General features: G+C 41.0%; 1 protein-coding gene and 1 pseudogene across 2 annotated transcripts; one reads left to right on the plus strand and one right to left on the minus strand.

Moving 5' to 3' along the window:
* The window catches only part of LOC136140962 (zinc finger protein 850-like), a 397,037-nt pseudogene that overhangs the window by 229,940 nt on the left and 145,868 nt on the right, over positions 1-21,229 (plus strand).
* Positions 2,527-11,717, minus strand: LOC136140747 (zinc finger protein 615). 2 transcript variants are annotated; one of them, XM_065898925.1, is made up of 4 exons: positions 11,703-11,717; positions 8,809-8,935; positions 8,433-8,528; positions 2,527-4,487 (listed from the first exon to the last, which is right to left on the minus strand). In XM_065898925.1, the coding sequence occupies exons 1-4, from the start codon at positions 11,715-11,717 to the stop codon at positions 2,527-2,529; spliced, it is 2,199 nt and encodes a 732-aa protein (XP_065754997.1). The 2 variants fall into 2 exon arrangements, with proteins under 2 accessions (XP_065754997.1, XP_065754996.1); XM_065898924.1 differs by having other exon boundaries at positions 8,394-8,528.

The following is a 21,229-nucleotide window of genomic DNA, read 5'->3' on the forward strand; positions in this document are numbered from 1 at the left end:
GATCTAAGGTTGAATTTACTTGAAGTCTGTATTGGGAAAAGCTACAGTCAGACTTCCTCCTGTCTTTCTCCTTTACTCTCACCCTGTTGCCACACACACACTTTCAACACTTCTGGTCACCAAATGTGTGGGTTTCCCACACGCCAAGCAATTCCTGTCAGCTGGGTCCTACATTTTAACTCAATTCTAACACTACTTGGAGATAGTGCCAGATCCCACCAGTTAAGAGCTCAGTCCCACAACTGCTCCCACCCCACCTCAGATACTAATCGCAAATAGCTGGTCCCCAAGTCACCTACAACTTGTCTGACTTGGCTCCAAATTGGAGGTTTGCGTGAGCCCCTTGTTGGGTTTGATTAATCTGCTAGAGTTTGATTAATCTCACAGAACTCAGTGAAACGCTTATCTGTGTTTATTAGTTTATTAAAGGACACGATAAACGACAGAAATGAACAACAAGCTGAGGAGAAACAGAGTGAGATCTGGGAGTGTTCTAAGCACAAGAGCTTCTGTCCCCATAGAGCTGGGGGTGTGTTAACACTCCCTGTACTACAATGTGTTCACCCTTCTGGAAGCTCTCCATAGCCCTTACTATTGTTGGGATTTTATGGAAGCTTCCTCACGTTAGGCATGATCGATTAGTAACTCCATTTCTAGCCCCTCTCCCCTCTCTGGAGGATGGGGAGTGGGCTGAAAATTCCAAGTCTCTTTTGGTGGCCAGCACCCATCCAGGAGCCATTCATGAGCCCACCCAGAGTCCCATCAATAGAACAACAGACGCTCCGCATGCTCTTATCATGCAGGAATTCACAAGGTTTCAGAAGCTCTGTGCCAGAAACTGGGGGCAGAGACCAATATGTCTATTTTCTACAATTTCACAAGCTCAAATAGTCAACCTCAAAAGGATACATCCTAAACGATTCTATTTTTCTGATATTCTATAAATGATAAAATTATAGGATTAGTGTCAGAGAAAGGATGTGACGATGAGGATGTAGCATGAGGGAGTTTGTGCTGACAAAGCATTCTGAATTTTCACTGGGGTGTTGGTTACAGGAACCTACATATGTGATAAAGTTTAAGGCGGTATTTAAAAACCATGTTAAAACTGGTGCAAGAGAAATAAACCCTGTAGTTAACAGCAATGTAACAATTTCACTTTCTTCTATTTGATAGTAAACTGTGTGGTTATATAAGGTTTTACCTTTGGGAATAGTGGACTGAAGGTGATTTAGGAAATCTCTGGAATATTTCAGTTTTTGTGATTCTAAACTTACTTCACAATTAAAAGTTATGAAAACATCACATTTATATTAATTTTATAACCCCCTGCTGCTACTTATAAACTTGGTTAAACACATCCAGATCTGTTGACTTATACTTATGAAATGAATATATTGCTTCATTTTGAAGTACTTCAAATATTCTGAAATAACACTTAAACTTGGAACCAAAGAAATGCAAAAATTAATTAAATAATTGAACACTCCTGCACTGTATATATTAAAATTTAATCCATGATGAGAGTAACTGCCACTCTATAAAATTTATCAGATCAATGACAAGGCATCTAGAAATATGGCTGAAGGTATCCTTTCTCCAGTTGTTTCTGAGGTGTATTACCCCTTAAGTTTAGACCTGTAATACAATGTTCTCATTCATCATTTCTCCAAGGCTTCTTTCCTTCATTAAGTTGTCTGATATTTTGTTAAAGGCCACCATACTAAATGTGTTATTGCACAGATTTCCTGGCAAATGATGAGGCAATATTTATTACTGCAAACCCTACCATATTCATCACCATAGGAAAGTATTTCTCTAGTGTTAACTGACATCTCTTGAGGTGTTACTTCTGGGCAAAGGCTTTCCCACAATTATATTTCTACCAGTTAGAAATATTCATTCACTCATGATGTATTATGACCACATATGATAGAGTCTATTACCAATGAAATCTTTCCTAGTCTTTCACATTCTTAGGCTTTATCTCAGTATACACTTTTTAAAAATCTTTTATTTCTTTTTGGCTGCGTTGGATCTTCGTTGCTGTGTGTGGGCTTTCTCTAGTTGCAGAGAGCGGGGGCTGCCCTTCATTGCAGTGCACGGGCTTCTCATTGTGGAGGCTTCTCTTGCTGTGGAGCATGGGCTCTAGGCACAGGGGCTCAGTAGTTGTGGCTCGCAGGCTCTAGAGTGCAGGCGCAGTAGTTGTGGTGCACGGGCTTAGTTGCTCCACAGCATTTGGGATCCTCCCAGACCAAGGCTCGAACCCATGTTCCCTGCATTGGCAGGTGGACTCTTAACCACTGCGCCACCAGGGAAGCCCTTAGTATACACTTTTTAGACAATAAAATGTCCTAAAACATTTTCACCATGGCTGATTGTGTCTGAGTTGTCTTGTAAATTTTTTCATCAACATAAAATATGAGGTAATTGATCATTAAAGATAACACCACATTCTTTGCATTGTGATTCTTCTCTGCATACTATTATCTTGAGTACAACTGGCAACAGGCTTCCCCAGAGTGACTACCTGTGAATTCTCTTATGTTTAACAAGGATTGACAAGTGGGCAAAAGCTTTCCCACACTCGCTGCATCCATAGGGCCTCTCGCCTGTGTGTTTTCTTTGATGAACATTGAGCCCTGACTTTGTGGTGAAGGTTTTCCCACATTCACTGCATTCATGTGGCTTCTCTCCTGTGTGAATTCTCTGATGGGTAATGAGATCATTTTTGCGCAAAGAGAATTTTCCACATTCAGTACATGCAAAGGAAGTTTTTCCTGAGTGAACTCTCTGATGTTGTATGAGGCATGTCTTCTTCCTAAAGGCTTTACCACACTCGTTGCATTTGTACGGTTTCTCTCCAGTGTGAGTTTGCTGATGTGTACGCAGAGTACTCTTCATGGTGAAGCCCTTGCCACATTCATTGCATATATATGGTTTCTCTCCAGTATGAGTTCGCAGATGTGCGATGAGCATGCTTTTCCCAGTTAAGCCTTTGCCACATTCACTGCATACATAAGGTTTCTCTCCTGTGTGAGTGCGCTGGTGTACGTTGAGATGACTCTTCTCTGTGAAGCCTTTACCACATTCGCTGCATACATATGGTTTCTCTCCTGTATGAATTCGCTGATGTCCTATCAGCCGGATCTTGGCTGGAAAGCCTTTTCCGCATTCACTGCACACGTAGGGTTTCTCCCCTGTATGAGTTCGCTGGTGTACAATCAGGCGGCTCTTCACAGTGAAGCCTTTCCCACAGTCACTGCATACATAGGGTTTCTCTGCAGTATGAGTTCGCTGATGTACAATAAGATCGCTCTTCATGGTGAAGCCTTTTCCACACACACTACATACATAGGGTTTCTCCCCTGTATGAGTCCGCTGATGTCTGATGAGAGGGCTCTTCAAGGTGAAGCCTTTTCCACACTCATTGCATGTATAGGGTTTCTCTCCAGTATGAGTTCGCTGATGTACAATGAGGCAGTGCTTCATTGAAAAGCCTTTCCCACATTCACTGCACATATACAGTTTCTCTTCTCTGTGAGTTTGCTGATGAGTGATAAGACTGTTCTTCAAGGTGAAACTTTTCCCACATACATTACATATAAAGGGTTTCTCACCTGTATGAGTTCGATGGTGTGCAATAAGCCGCCTCTTCTCAATGAATCCTTTTCCACATTCACTGCATATGTAAGGTTTCTCTCCTGTATGAGTTTTCTGATGTGTAGTGAGACTGAACTTTGTAGAGAAGGCTTTTCCACACAGACTGCATCCATGGGGCTTCTCTCCCGTATGAGTTCGCTGATGATAAATGAGCCGACACTTTTTGGTGAATGCTTTCCCACATTCACTACATGTGTAAGGTTTCTCTCCCATATGACTTTTCTGATGTATGTTGAACTGCGATTTCTCGAAGAAGGTTTTATCACATTCAGTGCATTCATAATGTTTCAGTCTGGTATGAGTTCTCTGATGTTCAGTGAGCCTGGATTTTCTGGAGAAGGCTTTCCCACACAGACTGCATCCATGAGGTTTTTCTCTAGTATGACCTCTCTGATGATCAAAGAGCTGAGACATCTTGAAGAAGGCTTTCCCACACTCACTGCATACGTGGGCTTTCTCTATGTTGTGAGTTCTCTGTTGCTTAGTGGACAGGGAGTTATTGCTGATGGGTTTTGCACTTACAGGAAATTTAATTTCAGTAAAAAATAGCTCGTGGTTAGCATGGAGAAGGGATTTCCCATCTCCATTAAAATCAGCAGAGTTCTCTAAGTTACAGGTTCTCTTCTGGTTTTCAAAACTTAAATTTGAATTTAAAGGTTTTTCAGGGAAGTCAAACATATCACAATTTTGATTTAACAGGAAATGACTTTTGCTCTGATTAACAATATTTGCAAGTGTATTATGTTCGCAGCATTGTTCCACAGTATTTTGAATGCTGTGATTTGGCAAGTGATGCTGCAGAGGGTCATCAACTTTCCTGATTTCTAGGAAAGAAGAGAACAAGGAATCATTCCGCAATCTCTCATAATCTTAATTTGGAAGAAAACTGTTTCAAAAATTGCCTTCATGTGAAGTAACTACTTAGTGACAATTCTATGTGTGATATAATAAGAAATATATTTGGTCCTCCTCCACACAGCTCCTAAAGCCTTGTAATTTCCTAAGTGACAGGAGTATCTTTCAATACTGAGTTTATGCTAATGAGGTGACTTAGCATATAGTTCCTACATAACATCAGGATGGGACTGATCACCAGAAAGACTGTTTAGAAGGTTGGAACTTTCAGCTCCACCCTGCAGCCTCTGGGAAAGGAGAGAGGGCCTACAGACTAAAACTCTGTAAAAACTCTTAACAAGATTTGCTCAACCTTTGGATGGGTGAACACATCCATGTGCGAGGAAGGTGGTGCTCCCCAGTTCCATGGGGACAGAAGCTTCTGCTTCTGTCAGGAATCCTTCAGACCTTGCCCTATGTACCTCTTCCTCTGGCTATTCATCTGTATCCTTTATAGTAAACTGGTAAACATAAGTAAATGTTTCTTTGAGTTCTGTGAGCCACCCTGGCAAATTAATTGAACCAAAGAAGAGGGTCATGAGAACCTTCAATTTATAGCCAGTTGGTCAGAAGCACAGGTAACAATCTGGAGTTGCAACTGACATCTGACATGGGGACAATCTTGTGGGACTGAACCCTTAACTTGTAGGATCTGACACTATTTCCACGTAGATAGTATCAGAAATGAGTTAAATTTGTAGGACACCCAGGTTTAATTCTGGGCATAGACAACTGAAGCAAAGGAATAAAGAAGGCGATTGCAGTTTGTGAATCACGGTTAAAAGAGCAATGAATATGTAAGAGGTGGAGGAAATCAGGATATGTTCAAAGAAAAGACAAGGTTCACTGATGGACTTAATGGGAGAAGCACGGAAGAGGTTAAGACTCAAGGATTATTTCAAGAATTATGTGGTTTCAGCCACTGGGTAGGTGGAATGCCTCTTAATAATGTGAAGAATATTACTGAAGGCCAGAATGAGAAGAAAATCTAGCACACATTGTGAAACAAAGCTTAAGGAGGTTATTACTTGTCTGCATACAAAACATGAAGAAGTGGGTTGAATATATAAATGTTTCAAAAGGTCTTATCTGAAAATAGCAATGTGGATATCATCAACATTGATGGATTATTGAAGAAGAACAGATATATGTATATATATATATATAACTGATTCACTTTGCTGTACACCTGAAACTAACACAACATTGTAAATCGACTGTACTCCAATATAAAATAAAAAATTTTTTTTAAAAACCAGAGTATTCAAAGACAGAGTACTGGATAACACTATGTCTGGAAACATGTATCATAAAAGCTCAAGGCACAGGGCCAAGGCTTTAGCCATTTCAACATGTAGAGTTTGAAAATTCAATCAAGCCCATTGAAGAGAACCAAACATTGACAATTGTGATCAGGTGCAAACGTGCAGACCCAGGTGTATAGAACAAATACGATGGCAAGTAAGAACGTGTCTCCTTAGCATCTGATTTCAAGGTAAATGTGACAAACTATTGAGGTTTATCATATTCCAACAACTTGCCCTCTTCTTCATTCTGCAGACCACCATTTACCTAACTCTAGCAAAGCACTAACACTAACACCAAATACAGATAAAATCTTCTGTAACCAACACTCCCAACTAATACTCTACTTGGAACATACTCTCCTATGTTCCTACACAAAAAGGGAATGATGATATGCAGTTACTCCACCCCTGAACATTGCAAAGAAAGGACTGGCCCTAGAGGATACCTCTGAGTCCCTGGAATATCCCACCTGATGAGAATGTCTTTTTAGGTATGAGATTTTAGGACATATCATAGAGTTTATGCTAACAATGTGATTTGTGGTAGATGCCCGTTTTTTGTATGCCTGAGGCTTTGGACAACACTAACATTCTGATTCTGGGGTCTAGAGACAGCAGGCTTGGGTGAGCTTCCCTGGTTGGCAGCACTTCACACGTGTTGTCAAACATTCAAACATCATTGCTGGGAAAATTCAGCACTGTTCACATGACTCCACTGGTAGAGGACAACCGGGAACCTTATGTGCAGCCTCTCCTGGAGTCTTTCCCATGCACATTTGATCTTTGATGACTTTAATCTGTATTATTTTATTGTCACACATTGTAACCAAGAGTATAAAAGTACATTCCCCTCCCAAATAATGCCTACTTTCTATAAAGTAGGCAAAGTGATCCACTTTAAAAATTGTATAATGCCACTCTTCTACTCAAAATCCTGTTTTCTCAACTTATTCAGAAAAGAATCAAGGTCTTGAATGCCCTTGATAGGCAGTTTGTGACCTATGTACCAAAACCCGCAGCTACTACCCTGTTACCCTTAACTCTAGTCATTTTCCCTCTTGTTCACTCCCTTCTACCCATGTAAGTTTTCCCGAAGTTCCTCAAACACATTCCAGATTCAGGTCTTTCAACTTCCCACTGTCTCACATTTGGAAAACTCCTCACCCAGGAAGATTAGTCATATCCCTCATCTATGTGCTCAAAGGCACCTTATCGGAGAGCCACTCCCATTCCAAAAGGGCAGTTCCAAGCCCCAAAACCCACTCTTCCATTAGCTGCTTTAATTTTCCTTACAGCAATTTTTACACTAAGACATGTTTTTCTTTTAAATGTGTAGAACTGAAAGAGAACCTCAATTTTTAAAAGGATGGAGAGAAGATTTCTGTTCTCACACACAAACTAGGAAGTCACAGGCCAGCTGCCATGATGAGGAATAAAATACATAGAAAGAAGTTGTACATTAGACAATATTAAGAGAGAAGTCAATTTGGAGCGTCTCTTTCAGAGAACAGAAAGAGCTTAACTCATGGGAATGGAAGAAACTTTTAAGACTTATGAGAACTGAGAAGAAAATGGAAATGAAAGTATGGAAAACCCTGGAAGGGGGTGGGGACCAAAGAACCACACAAATGCACAGCAGAAACCAGGTTATCATGGGGACACAGCATCCAAGGTAGGGCTGCATGTTATGGTGGGAAACTGTTATTTCCTCATACAGCAGGAAGAAGGTACAGTGGTCAGAAGAGTATGATGAATTCACAGTTCTCTTTCCAGAGAGGCCTGGAAAGTGGGATTTCACAGCAAGAGAGGCGGTAACACAGACAGAGATCTTGTGATGGTAGACGAAGGAGAGGAAGATTGGAAAATCCAAGCAAGAAGAAAACTACACAAACAAACAAAAATAAGATGCATATGAAATAAGCGGGGATCAGGGACTTCTCCGGTGGTCCAGTGGTAAAGAATCCACCTTATATTGCAGGGGAAGCGGGTTCGATCCCTGGTCAGGGAACTAAGATCTCATGTTCCATGGGGCAACTGAGCCCGAGGGCCACAGCTATTGAGCTTGCGCACCTCAGCTAGAGCCCACGTGCCGCAAACTACAGAGCCTGCTCACTCTGGAGCCCACACGCCACAATTACAGAGTGCACATGCCCTGTAGCCTGCGCGCCACAACTAGAGAAGAGAAAACCCGCACGTCACAACTAGAGAGAAGGCTGCGCGCCGCAACGAAGAGCCCATGCGCCACAACGAAGATCCTGCATGCCGCAACTAAGACCCGACGCAGCCAAAAATTTAAAACTGAAAATAAATAAATAAATAATAAAGACACAATTTAAAAAAAGCCAACACTCATGGTTTAGAAATAAGCAGGGATCAGACCTCAGAAGAAAACAAAGGGATATATTTTCCTCTTAACTTCCACAAAGAAAAAGAGTTCTTACACTGGAAGAGAGGTATGTGGTAGGGCTGCTTATGTTTCCTCAGACACTATCACAGCTCCGACGCCTTCTCTCCTGACCAGAGTACGACTTCCCCGGCTGCCCACCTTGCTGGGTCTCACCCACTCACCTGGACAGATTCGACCATGGCTGTCATCTTCTACTGGCCACAGTTGTTCTCCTCGTTCCAACCTGGAGAGAACAGCTGGTTTGCTGGCTTGATACCCTGTTCATGAAAAATGATAGAAGATTTAGACATATTGAACTGGGCTGGGATACGGCAGGAAAGGATAACGGTACATGGAGGGAATAAACAGGTTTCACATCTGTAACCTCAAGGCTTTTCTCTCAGGAGAGGGGCTATTATACCCTCTAGTCTGGGGCAAGAGAAGGATCTGAGACTCGACCATTGCAGAGGAATGCAGTTAGTCTGAAGAGTTAAGAGGCTGAGAATGGAACGGTCACTGACGGGCACCCTCTGAGGGACCCAGGGGAGCCGTCCTCACCCACGGACAGCAGGTTGCTATAGTTCTCCAGCATCACATCCCGGTACAGGTCCTTCTGATCAGGGTCCAGGAGCTGCCACTCCTCCCACGTGAACTTCATAGCCACGTCATCATACGTCAGGGATTCCTGTCATAACACAGTCATGTTTGGCCAAGTGATGTTCTTTGGGTGACATGGAAAAATGTAAAGGAAATTATTCTGCTCACTCTTGCCATATAGGAAATTGGTGGGGTTTTTCCTTCTTATGCTGTGATAAAATAAGAATCCTAGTAAAATACTATGTTATGGTACAGTCTTCCAGATGGAATAGATGCATAAGGCAGGCTTAAAAATGCCAAGCTTCTCATCATGGCTTGGTCTTTCCTGTTACCAGCCCTCGTCCAGGAGCTCACTCAGAGTCACCTCGGTAGAACAAAGTCACTCCTGTCACCAAGGAAATGACAAGAGTTTCAGGAGCCCTGTGTCAGGAACAGAGGTCAAAGACCAATATTAGCACAGGAGATGTTCCTAGTGTTATTATCACTTAGGGAATCACAAGGGTTTTAGGAGCTCTGTGCCAGGAACAGGGGGCAGAGACCAATACATATTTTCTGCTCTCTCACAAGCATTCACTAATATCAAACTATATGCTACTTACAAGTAGATGAAGACAATACATACTAATTTCAGTGGTCAACATACTAAACAAAATAAGAGAAACTGTACAGGAAATTCCCTGGCAGTCCAGTGGTTAGGACTCGGTGCTTTCACTTTCACTGTGGTGGCCCGCATTCAATGCCTGGTTGGGGAACTAAGATCCCACAAGCCATGTGGCCAAAAATAAATAAATAAAAAGAAAGAAAGAAAAGAAGAAAAAAAAACTGTACAAAACATGTATAAAGCATAAAAGATTATTAGATGATCAGGAACTTTATTAAATATCCTATAATAAACCATAATGAAAAAGAATATGAATACATATAACTGAATTATTTTGCTATACGCCAGAAACTAACAGAACATTGTAAATCAACTATACTTCAATAAAAAATTTAAAAAACAAAAAAAGAATAAAAAGTCCAAAAAAAGATTATTAGATGATCAAATTTATAAGAAGACTATTCTTTAAAGAATATATATATATATATACAGAGACAATGCACATATATGTGTGTATATCATTAGGCGGGGTTAATACCATATTAGATGAAATGAGGAAACAGCTGTAGGAAACACGTTTTTACATTTATAAGAAGAAAGGACAGGGACTTCCCCAATAGCACAGTGGTTAAGAATATGCCTGCCAATGCAGGGGACACACGTTCGATCCCTGGTCCGGGAAGATCTCACATGCTGTGGAACAACTAAGCCCATGTGCTACAACTACTGAGTCTGTGCTCTACAGCCCGCAAGCCACAACTACTGAGCCCGCATGCCACAACTACTAAAGCCCTAGAGCCCGTGCCCCGCAACAAGAGAAGCCACCGCAGTGAGAAGCAGGCACACCACAATAAAGAGTAGCCCCCACTCGCTGCAACTAGAGAAAGCCTGTGCATGGCAACGAAGACCCAACACAGCCAAAAATAAATAAACAAAAATAAATAAATTTATTTAAAAAGAAAAGAAGTTAAGACAGTCAAGGACTGCAGTTAAGGACCCAGCACATCACCTCTATGGAGAACCGTCAAAGTCCTATGTGAACTTGAGACCCATGTGCCATGAAACATTAACATCCCTCAAGGAACTGGTCTGCTTTTTCCTCACAGTTGATCCCTATGATATGTGATATAATAAGAAACATATATTTGGTCTTCAGCCCCAGTTTCTAACACAATTGCTCCTAAACCCTTGGAGTTTTTTAAGTAATAGAGTTACGGGGCATTCTGTGTTATTTATAACAAGTCCCTTTCAAACATACCTGAGTTTATGCTAGCAAAGTGAGTCTTGGTGGACCTCTAGAGAGTTTCAGGATAGGGGTTGGTTGCCCAGGGAACCAACCTTGTGATTAGAGGGTTGGAAATTTCAGCCCCACTTCTAGCCCTCCAGGGAGGGGGGAGGGACTGGAAACTGAGCCAATCAACAATGGCCATTGATTTAATCTACCACACCTACCCAATAAGACCTCCATAAAAAACCCCTAAACTACAGGGCTCAGAGCATTTCCGGGATGGTGAACACATCTAGGTGCTGGGGGTGTGACACTCCTATAGAGGGCATGGAAGGTCCTTGTCCCTTCCCTCATATCTTGCCTAAATATCTTTCCATTTGGCTCTTCCCAAGCTGTATCCTTCATAATGAACCAGTGTAGGTAAGCAAAGTCTTTTCCTGAGTTATGTGAACCGTTGCAGTAAATTATGGAACCTGAGGAAGGGATTTCAGGAACCCCCGATTTGCAGCCAAGTCAGAAGTACAGGTACTGTGGGAAGCCAATACTTGGCATCCAAAGTGAGGGCAGTCCTGTGGGATTGAGCCCTTAAACCTGTGGAGACCGACAGTAACTGCAGTAGTTAATGTAACTGAATTAAATTGTAGACGCTCAGCTGGTATCTAGAGAGTTGGAGAAGTGATTGTTGGTCTGGAAAGACCCACACATTTGGTGCCAGAAGTGCTGGGAGTAGAAACAGTTTGTAGTACTGCCTGTCATGTAACTTATGACTCTCTTGTGATGGCTGTCAGAGACATTAGACACAAACTGACAGCTAATATAACTCACAGGATTTTGCACATTCACATGTTATATCCCAGTGCGAGTCACGGAATATGAATCCTATGAATAATATATTCCTAATCCAACTTTACCAAGATTTCTCCAGATCCTGCGAGGATCCATTTAAACTTTTCTACTTAACTGCACTGACTTTTACGGGCAAAGCCACTGGGGAATAAAGAAAGAATAAAAGAAACCAAAAGTCACCTGGGCCTGGATCATTTTCTTCTGACTTTGGGAAACGGCTGCAAACTGGGATGCTGTCTTTAGCTCTTCTGGATCAGCTCTAAATTTGTGTTCAAAAATCTCAGTCTCCAATCAAGGATGTCTCCAGAACTGACAGTACTTAAGTATCTTTTCCTCCTTCTTTTCTTTGATCCCTCTTGTTCCTGGGGAGCCGGCACCTGTGGGCTGAAGAGCAACTTACTCTGAGTGGCACAATCTCTCTCGGCCTAGATGCTGTCAGTGTTGCTGGCCACTCATCTTAAATTAAGGCCCCCAAAGATCGACTGGTCCTTTTAATACGAAGCTTTTACATCTGGGCCGATAAAACACAGTATTCCGAATATTTGGGAAGTACATCTTTCTCTTGTAAAGTGGAAGCAGTAAGACTGTGAAAGGGGATGTGGGAAGGAGAACCAGCACAGCGCAATGCCCCACTGGCAGGGAAATCCACAGGTAGATCAACTTTAGGAAAGAGGACACACAGACAGGATATACACATTTTTCTTCTTTTAAACCACGTGCGTCCACGTACCTCTTCAGAAGTCTTTTTACATCCCCGGGTTCACACACTCAAATTTGAAGAACATCATATTAAGCAAATAAGAAGCACCGTCACGTAATTTCTCATTACCATCCACTTCTTGATCCTCGATAAGAGTATTATAAGCATAAACCTATAAAGGATACTCAGCGAAAAATCCTTTAGGAATAAAACTGAAATAAAAACATTTTCAGGGGTCGGGGGGAGAAGGATAAATTAGGAGTTTGGGATTATCATATACACACTACTATATATAAAACAGATAACCAACAAGGACGTACTGTATAGCACAGGGAACTATATTCAATATTTTGTAATAAACTGTAGGAGAAAAGAATCTGAAAAAAAATAGATATATATGTACGTACAACAGAATCACTTTGCTGTACACCTGAAACTAACACAACATTGTAAATCAACTGTACTTCAATTAAAAAAAAAAACACTTTCAGGCAAAACCAGAGAGAATTCTTCATCAGAAGACCTGTAATACAGCATATGCACATGTTCTTCAAGCAAAAGGAAAGGGTCCTCCAATATTAGCAAAGGGCCAAGGAATGAAAAGGAACTAAGCTGGTAAATAAGCAGTTAAGTCTAAATTAGTACCAGCTGGGAAGATGATCATATCTCAGGAGGTTTTAAAAATATAGAGAGTTAACCACCACTTCCCTGGTGGCACAGTGGTTAAGAATCCACCTGCCAATGCAGGGGACACAGGTTCGAGCCCTGGTCCGGGAAGATCCCACATGCCGCGGAGCAACTAAGCCTGTGCACCACAACTACTGAGCCCGCTCTGTAGAGCCCACGAGCCACAACTACTGAGCCTGTGTGCCACAACTACTGGGCTCACGTGGCTAGAGCCTGTGCTGCGCAACAAGAGAAGCCACCGCAGTGAGAAGCCCGCGCACCGCAGGAAGAGTAGCCCCCACTCACTGCAACTAGAGGAAGCCTGCGTGTAGCAATGAAGATCCAATGCAGGCAAAATTAATTAATTAATTAATTAATTAAAAATAGAGTTAAAATTTACCATGATGGCATATAAATTATGAGGTGGGTAAATGAATGAGTGTTCTAAGATCTCTGTATAGATAGAGTATAAACGTACTAATTACAGTAATACTTTGACAAATAAAGGCTGTATATTATTTGTAATCTCTGGTGTCAGAATAAAACTAATAACTTTTAAAAACATACATAATTTCTATGTTAAAAGAGACAGAAAATGTAATGTACATGGCTTCTGTGGCAATTACTTAACTCTACCACTGTAGCTCAAAAGCAGTCATACTTTTGGACTTCCCTGGTGGTCCAGTGGTTAAGAGTCCATGCTTCCACTGCAGGGGGCACGGGTTCCATCCCTGGATGGGCAAGTTCCACATGCCAAGCAATGTGACCAAAAAACAGCCATATTTAAAAAACAAAAAAATAGGTGTGCTAGGTTCCAATAAAACTTTATTAACAAAAACAGGCACTGGGCCAGAGTTAATCCATGGGCTCCAGGTGTCCAACCCTGAATTGGAGCAGAAAAGCCATGTGATCATCTAAATCAAGAGTCAGTAACAGACTCTCCAGGGCCTGGACCACCTGTTTTTACAAATCAAGGTTTATCGGAACACAGCCAGACGCATCTGTTGACTATTGTCTTAGGCTGTTTTTACACTATAATAGCAGGGTTGAGAATCTGAGTTTGGATACATTACCCACTGCAATGCAATTTGAAAAAATAATAATAAAAGGTTAGTTTTGAATATAAGGAGAGGCAAATTGTATTTGCCTAATATGTCTATACCTCTGTTTAGTCAGGAGGCTGGTTACAAAATTAAAATGGAAAAATTCTATACGATTCTAAAGCACACACAGGTCAAGTGTCTGTTTAAAAAGAACGTTTCCTGGGAATAATTTAACATTCAAGCGAAAATAATCAATGAAACTATCAACTGGTAACCTAAAAATCCATTTCTAAGAATCTCTGAAAGGGAAATATTGGCAAAGGTGTGATATTTGACAGGTCATTTTTACTTTCTTCACTATATTTTTCATAAGAGCATGTATATTTTAAAAATCAGAGAGGGGACTTCTCTCGTAGTCCAGTGGTAAAGATTCCGCCTTCCAATGCAGGGGATGCGGATTCAATCCCTGGTCAGGGAACTAAGATCCCACATGCCGCGGAGCAACTAAACCGGCGCGCCACAACTACTGAGCTCGTGCACCTCAACTAGAGTACGCGTGCCACAGACTGCAGAGCCCAGGCGCCCTGGAGCCTGCGCACCACAACTAGAGAAAAACCGCAGGCCACAACTAGAGAGAATTCTGCACGCTGCAACGAAGAGCCTGCGCCGCAACTAAGACCTGATGCAGCCAAAAAAGAAGAAAAAAAATATCAGAGAAATATCAGGATTCTACACTTTAAATAAAATTGCTGTAGCATGGTCATTAATATAAGTTCATGGCTTTCGAAGTTTTATTTCCAAAAAAATATAGAGAGAAAACAAGGAGGAAAGCAGGGAGAGAGAAAATGAGTTATAAATACAAATTTTACAAAACACAAAGCCATAAATATGGGGAAATTAGCAGCTTTTTTACTCAGATATGCTATGCATCTCCCATCACAGTTCATTATTTAAGGTATTTTGAATCTTCAAAATAACTCTAAGGGAGAGATTTTAATTGCTTTTCTTTTCTTTTTTTCTAAGATGGAAACAGACAAGAGGTCACACAAACTGCACAATGAGCAGGAGGCAGAATTTGGATTGAAAAACCAGATTCATCTCGCTCCGAAATTAATTTTCACTCCACACCAGGCCAAAATTATTTGTAAATAAGATGTCTGTTCATTACATAAAGAAAGGAAACAAGTAAAAGGCTGTTAGTAGAACTTTAATTAATCGTGTGATTGAATAAGTATTTAAAGTAATGGTAGAGGTCTGCAACTTACTTGGAAATATACCAAAACCAACAACAACAAAAGACTGATACATGAACAGAAGGATGGACAGAGGGTTAGGTAACTAACTGGTAGAGCAAGTCTAGTACTATTAATAATAAAGCCTAAGTGGTAGGTACATGGGTGGTTAATATAAAATCCTTTCAATATTTCTGTATGTTTGAAAATTTTCACACTAAAATGTTGGATGGAAAGAAAGATATTGTAGATTTAAGAATTTAGTAAGGTGACCAAACATAAATATTTAAAGTTATGGGCTTCCCTGGTGGTGCAGTGGTTCGGGGTCCGCCTGCCGATGCAGGGGACACGGGTTCGTGCCCCGGTCCGGGAGGATCCCACATGCCGCAGAGCGGCTGGGCCCGTGAGCCATGGCCGCTGAGCCTGCGCGTCCGGGGCCTGTGCTCCGCAACGGGAGAGGCCACAACAGTGAGAGGCCCGTGTACCGCAAAAAAAAAAAAAAAAAAAAAAGTAGTCTAGGCTGGAGATGAAAGGCAAAGGAACAAATCCATAGGTAAATGCATAATCATAAAATGTTCCAAAAAATGACACCTAAGTATTTTAAATATTTCACCTCTATATATATGTATGCAATCACTGAATATAAACCTACTTATAATACCACCAGTTCACGCATTTAAAATAATTTGTAAATCTATATTCCATGAAATAAAGTGAAAGACAAAATCATAGTACCACTTACACAATTTATCTGAATTATGAATATTAAGGACATAATATAAACGTCTAAAACTGAAATACACTAAAATTTTATAAGCATTTTCCTTTGGGAACAGAACTCACGGTGACAGAGATGTTATTTTACTGGTTTTAGACAGAATCGTAAAAGAAATATCCAAGAGGAATGTGCAGGAGTCTTGTAGGACAAAGGATAAAAGCTGCATCTTACATATCGTAAAACATACTGCTATTAGATATTCATCTGGTGGATCTCTGGATCATTCATCTCGCCAAAAACCTTCATTTCTGAGAGTTTAAGAGCAAGGGGTGATGTTGGGTGCCAAAGAGGATTTTAAAACTAGTGGTGAAGAAGGGACTCGGACCGACCTAAACGGCAGAAGGGTAACGTTAACGTCCATCATATCTGTTACAGAGGCCGAGGTTGGAGCTCAACACACGTAACACGCAGCGGCCAAAGTACTCGGGCCTCCAAAGTATCAGCCCATACACGCATCTGTACCCCGAACGATTACTACCACCACCCGGGTTAATCTCAGAGACTCCCATCCATTAACCCCGAAACAGATACTCCATCTTTTAGCCCCAAACAAAACCCGAACCATAAACAGCATTCACTGACAAACACCACCCTCCAGTTCGCAATCACTGAGCCCTACAGAGAGTAAACGGCAAAGACCCCAACACGTGCCCTCGCGACTAAATCGCTGACCTCTAGGGATCTTTAACCACTAACCACAAGAGAATCTCCTGATTGAAGCCAGAAGTACCCCAACCACACATGCTCTGTTACCCACCCTTTAGGGCTCCCCTGGAAAACAACACCCATTTACGCTGTTCTCCCGCTTGTATTCCACACGCATCACCCAACGCGGACGCTGACAGGCCCGCCCTCCCTCCCCACTGTACACGAAGAGACCCAGCCACTTACTTGACTTCTTCCAGGGACAATCGCGACCCATCCACGGCTGAACTTACTTCGCGGAACTTCGTCGCTTCCCTCATCACCGCGGTACGGTGGCCAACGAGGGTCTGAGACGTTTCTGCCGCAAAAAGACAACTGAATTTCCGACTTCTCTTCAGAGGTAACTTGGCCACGCCCTCTAGCGTGGCCCCGTGGACGCGGCCATGTTTGGGCATCGGGCGTCCGAAGAGCGAAGACCGCCGTTTTGTGCTCGTGCGCGGGGAAGACTGGGAAGACGGAAGGTCACCGAAACTCAATTTTGGGGCACCTGAACCCTTAATAAAAAAGGACATATGCGCATAAGCTCGAGCTTGCAGCAAACAAGAAAGGCATGGGGGTAAATCCCTTTCTGCGAGCTGGCAAGAAAATTAAAATGGCAGTGACGTTGATCCACTTTGTACGAAATTTAGGAAACGGCCCAGTGGGGGCAACCATCTTACAGGAAGTGGAGGAATCCGTACAGCACAACTCAAGTTTGGGAAAAGGCGAAGCGTCCGGTAGAGGATATCTGGGCCAAGTTTCTAGAGAAATTGGCCTGAAGGGACTTTTGAACGGCACAGGGCTTGGAGAAGCTCTGACGTTACAGGGATGGCGGCCATAGGTTAGGAAATAAAAATAGCTGGAACGTGCTAAAGCTGTTCGTATGTATGGGGGAAAGGCCACTGAAGGTGGGCCCATTGTGAAGGGCGGTACCTATGACAGAGGGGGGAAGCCTTCCCTTTGGGGTCCAAAGACAAAGGCAGGGCTCAGAAGACCAAGGGTCAAAAATTAGGGAAATATGACTTCAAGGAGAATAAAAGGTTGTGTAAAAAAAAGAGAGTAATCATGTTACACTACATGAGTCAGTTGCAAATAGCGTTACAAAGTCATAGTAATGTAACACCGTAACTGTGGTTCCAAATAAACCCGTTGGAAGAATGGAGGGAAAGGAAAGGAAATGCCGTGTGTGTGTGTGTGTGTGTGTGTGTGTGTGTGTGTGTGTGTGTGTGATATAGATATGAGTGTATTGAAACAGAAATGTCTAAACTACTCCAGACTCAAGGGATCATTTTACATTCCCACCATCGATATATGAGATCCACTTTCTCTGATTCCTCACTAGGATTTGTTATAAAGAGGTTTTAAAAGGAATAAGAAAAAGATGACCAACCTAAAATGTTTTTTTACTTTTTTAATATTTTTTAATTTTTGGCTGTGTTGGGTCTTCGTTGCTGCGCGCAGGCTTTCTTCTACTTGTGGCGAGTGGAGGCTGCTCTTCATTGCGGTGCGCTGGCTTCTCATTGCAGTGGCTCCTCTTGTTGCGAAGCACAGGCTCTAGGCGTGCGGACTTCAGCAGTTGCCGCGCGTGGGCTTGGTAGCTGTGGCTGGCAGGCTCTAGAGTGCAGGCTCAGTAGCTGTGGCGCATGGGCTTAGCTGCTCTGCGGCATGTGGGATCTTCCAGGACCAGGGCTTGAACCCATGTTCCCTGCATTGGCAGGAGGATTCTTAACCACTGCGCCACTGGCCTGGGGAAGTCCAGGCCAACCTAAAAATTTTAATAGCTAAATAATATACTGGCCACTTATTTTTAAAAATCCCAATACTTAATTAATATAATGCCAGTCTTACTAATATTCAAATTCATGAAGAGTGAATGATGAATAATATTCATTCTATTGGATTCCATCTCTCATCTGCACAGTAGATAAGAGGTGTCCACCACATACAGCTTTGAATGAATTGATGTTATTATCAAGCTTGTCATAGTTCTAGTTCAAAAAATGCACACCAATAAATTTTAGGTGCTAGACGTTTGGTATGTTTTTTAGGGGGGAAGGATTGAGTCTAGAATATAAAAATTAATAAAATGTTTTTGGAGTACAACTTGCAATTACCCAATTTAAACTTTTGTCTTAGAGCCACCAATCAATTTTAAGAATTGAAATTCAGTAGAAATTATTTTTGTGAGAACAAACATGTACAAGGATATTCATGGCATCAATTCTGACAATTTTAAGGAAATAAATAATCTTGTGATTGTTACAAAAACTTATTATTGCATCTTGCATTCACACCTCTGGATAGTGCTCCTGCACAGTAACTGTGACCAATGTGTCCAATGGGATAATAGCAAGTTTGACACCGAGGATAGACATAGACTTGCCCACTGAGGCATGTTCTGTTTGTCTCTTGGAGCTCTTCTGACACATTGTAATACAGCCCAGGTTAGCCTTGGAAAGAGAGACTATGTGAAAAGTGGCCTCAACCATTCCAGGGGAGGCTCAGATACATCAAAAAAGCCCCAGTCAGGACAGCGCATACCAGACAGTCCAACCATCAACCCACATAACAATTAATATTTATTATAATTAATGTTTGTTGTCTTTAGACATTTTTAGAGAGGTAGGTTTGTAATGCAGTCAAAGGTAACTAATACCAATATGACTGTACATTAGTAGGTGATGGGTTAAATAAATCTTGGGATGTCTCTTCATAAACACTATGGAGACATAAAGAGTGAAGATTGTTATTGGTAGAGCTACTATGAAAAACAGTATACAGGTTCCTCAAAAAATTAAAAATAGAAGTACCATATGATTCAGCAAGTCTACTCCTGGGTATATATATCCAGAAAAAAAAGAAAACTCTTAATTTTTTTGGAAAACTCTAATTGTAAAAGATAACGTGCATCCCAAATGTTCACAGCAGCACTATTTACAATAGCCATGACATGGAAAGCCTAAATGTCTATTGACAGATGAATGGATAAAGAAAACGTGGTATTTATGCAATGGAATATTATCCAACCATAAAAAGAAGGAAATCTTGCCATTTGCGACATTGAGGGCATTTTGCTAAGTGAAATACATCAGGCCAAGAAAGACGAATATTGTATGATCTCTCTTATTTGTAGAATCTAGAACCCCCCAAACTTGTAGATAATAAAGAACAGATTGTGGTTGCCAGAGGCTGGAAGGGGGTGGGATGGTGGAAATGGTGAAGGTGATCAAAAGGTACAAATTTCCAGTTATATGTAAGTCCAAAAATGATGATGATAATGATAATAACAATAACAGGGTTGTTAGCCATGAGGGAAATGCAGGTTAAGCTCAAGATCAGATACGTCCACAAACCTAATAGAATGAGTACTGTAAGATAGGACAATACCAAGTGCTGGCGAGGATGAAGAGCAATTGAATCTTTCATCTATTGCTAGTAGAGTGGCTAAAATAAAACATACTGAAAATACCAAGTGCTGGAGAGGATGTGGAACAAGTGGATTTCATACACTGCTGGTGAGAATGTCGAATGGTATAGCCACTCTGGAAGAGAGTTTGGTAGTTCCTTTTAAAGCTAAACACAACATACCATATGTCCTAATAAGCACACACCTGAATATTTATTATAGAGGAATGAAAATTTATGTTCACACAAAAACCCAGATGCCAATTTACAGCATCTTTCCCTATAACAGTTGAAACCAGGAAACAAAACAAACTTCTCTGAAGAGTGAATTGATAAACTAATACATCCAGTATGTATACTACTCACTAATAAAAATAAAACAATACAACTCAAATAAGTCTTAATGGCAATTTGCTGAGGGACAAAAAAAAACCCAAAAAGCTTACATGTTCCTCATTAATAAGAAATTGTAAATCTGTATAAATAAATATAACTTATTTATATAAAATTCAGTTATAAAAATTATTTTGATAACATTCATAAATGACAAAATTATATCTATGGAAAACAGACAAGTGGTTGCCAGAGGTAGGTTTGGATAGAGGATGTGAGCATAAAAAGGTAGCATGAGGGTGTCTGTTGATAAAACAGTTGTACGTCCTGGGGATGACGGTTACAATGAAATCTATATATGTAATAAAGCACCTTAGAATTACAAAAAAAATGATTTAAAAATTCATGTAAAATCTAGTGAAATCTAAACTCCAAAGGTTAGGAGTTAACAGTATACTACCAATGTCATTTTTCTGGGTTCAATAATAAAATATGGTTACATAAAATGTTTTTACTGGAAGAAGTTGCAGAAAGGATACTAGGGAATTCTCTGGACTACTTTTGCATTTTCTTATAAGTTAAAATGATTTCAAATTATAAATTTTATAAAAATAACTTTGAAGGTGGTTTTGTAAACTATTTGGTCACATTTATAAACTTAGTTAAGCAAGTGCAAGTACATGTTCATATTCAGTTTCCTTTCAAAGAAGTTCAGTATGCTAAATTTACAATTATGTTTATAGCTGAAGAAAAGTAAGAGCTACTCACATATGAGGGTAGGCATAGAACACTCTTGCATCGTATATAACAATAAAAATCAGTGATGAGAAAAGCAGACTTCTTTTTAAAACTATGGAATTACTGAC

Source organism: Phocoena phocoena, chromosome 20, assembly GCF_963924675.1.
Source record: "Phocoena phocoena chromosome 20, mPhoPho1.1, whole genome shotgun sequence".
Classification (NCBI taxonomy): Eukaryota; Metazoa; Chordata; class Mammalia; order Artiodactyla; family Phocoenidae; genus Phocoena; species Phocoena phocoena.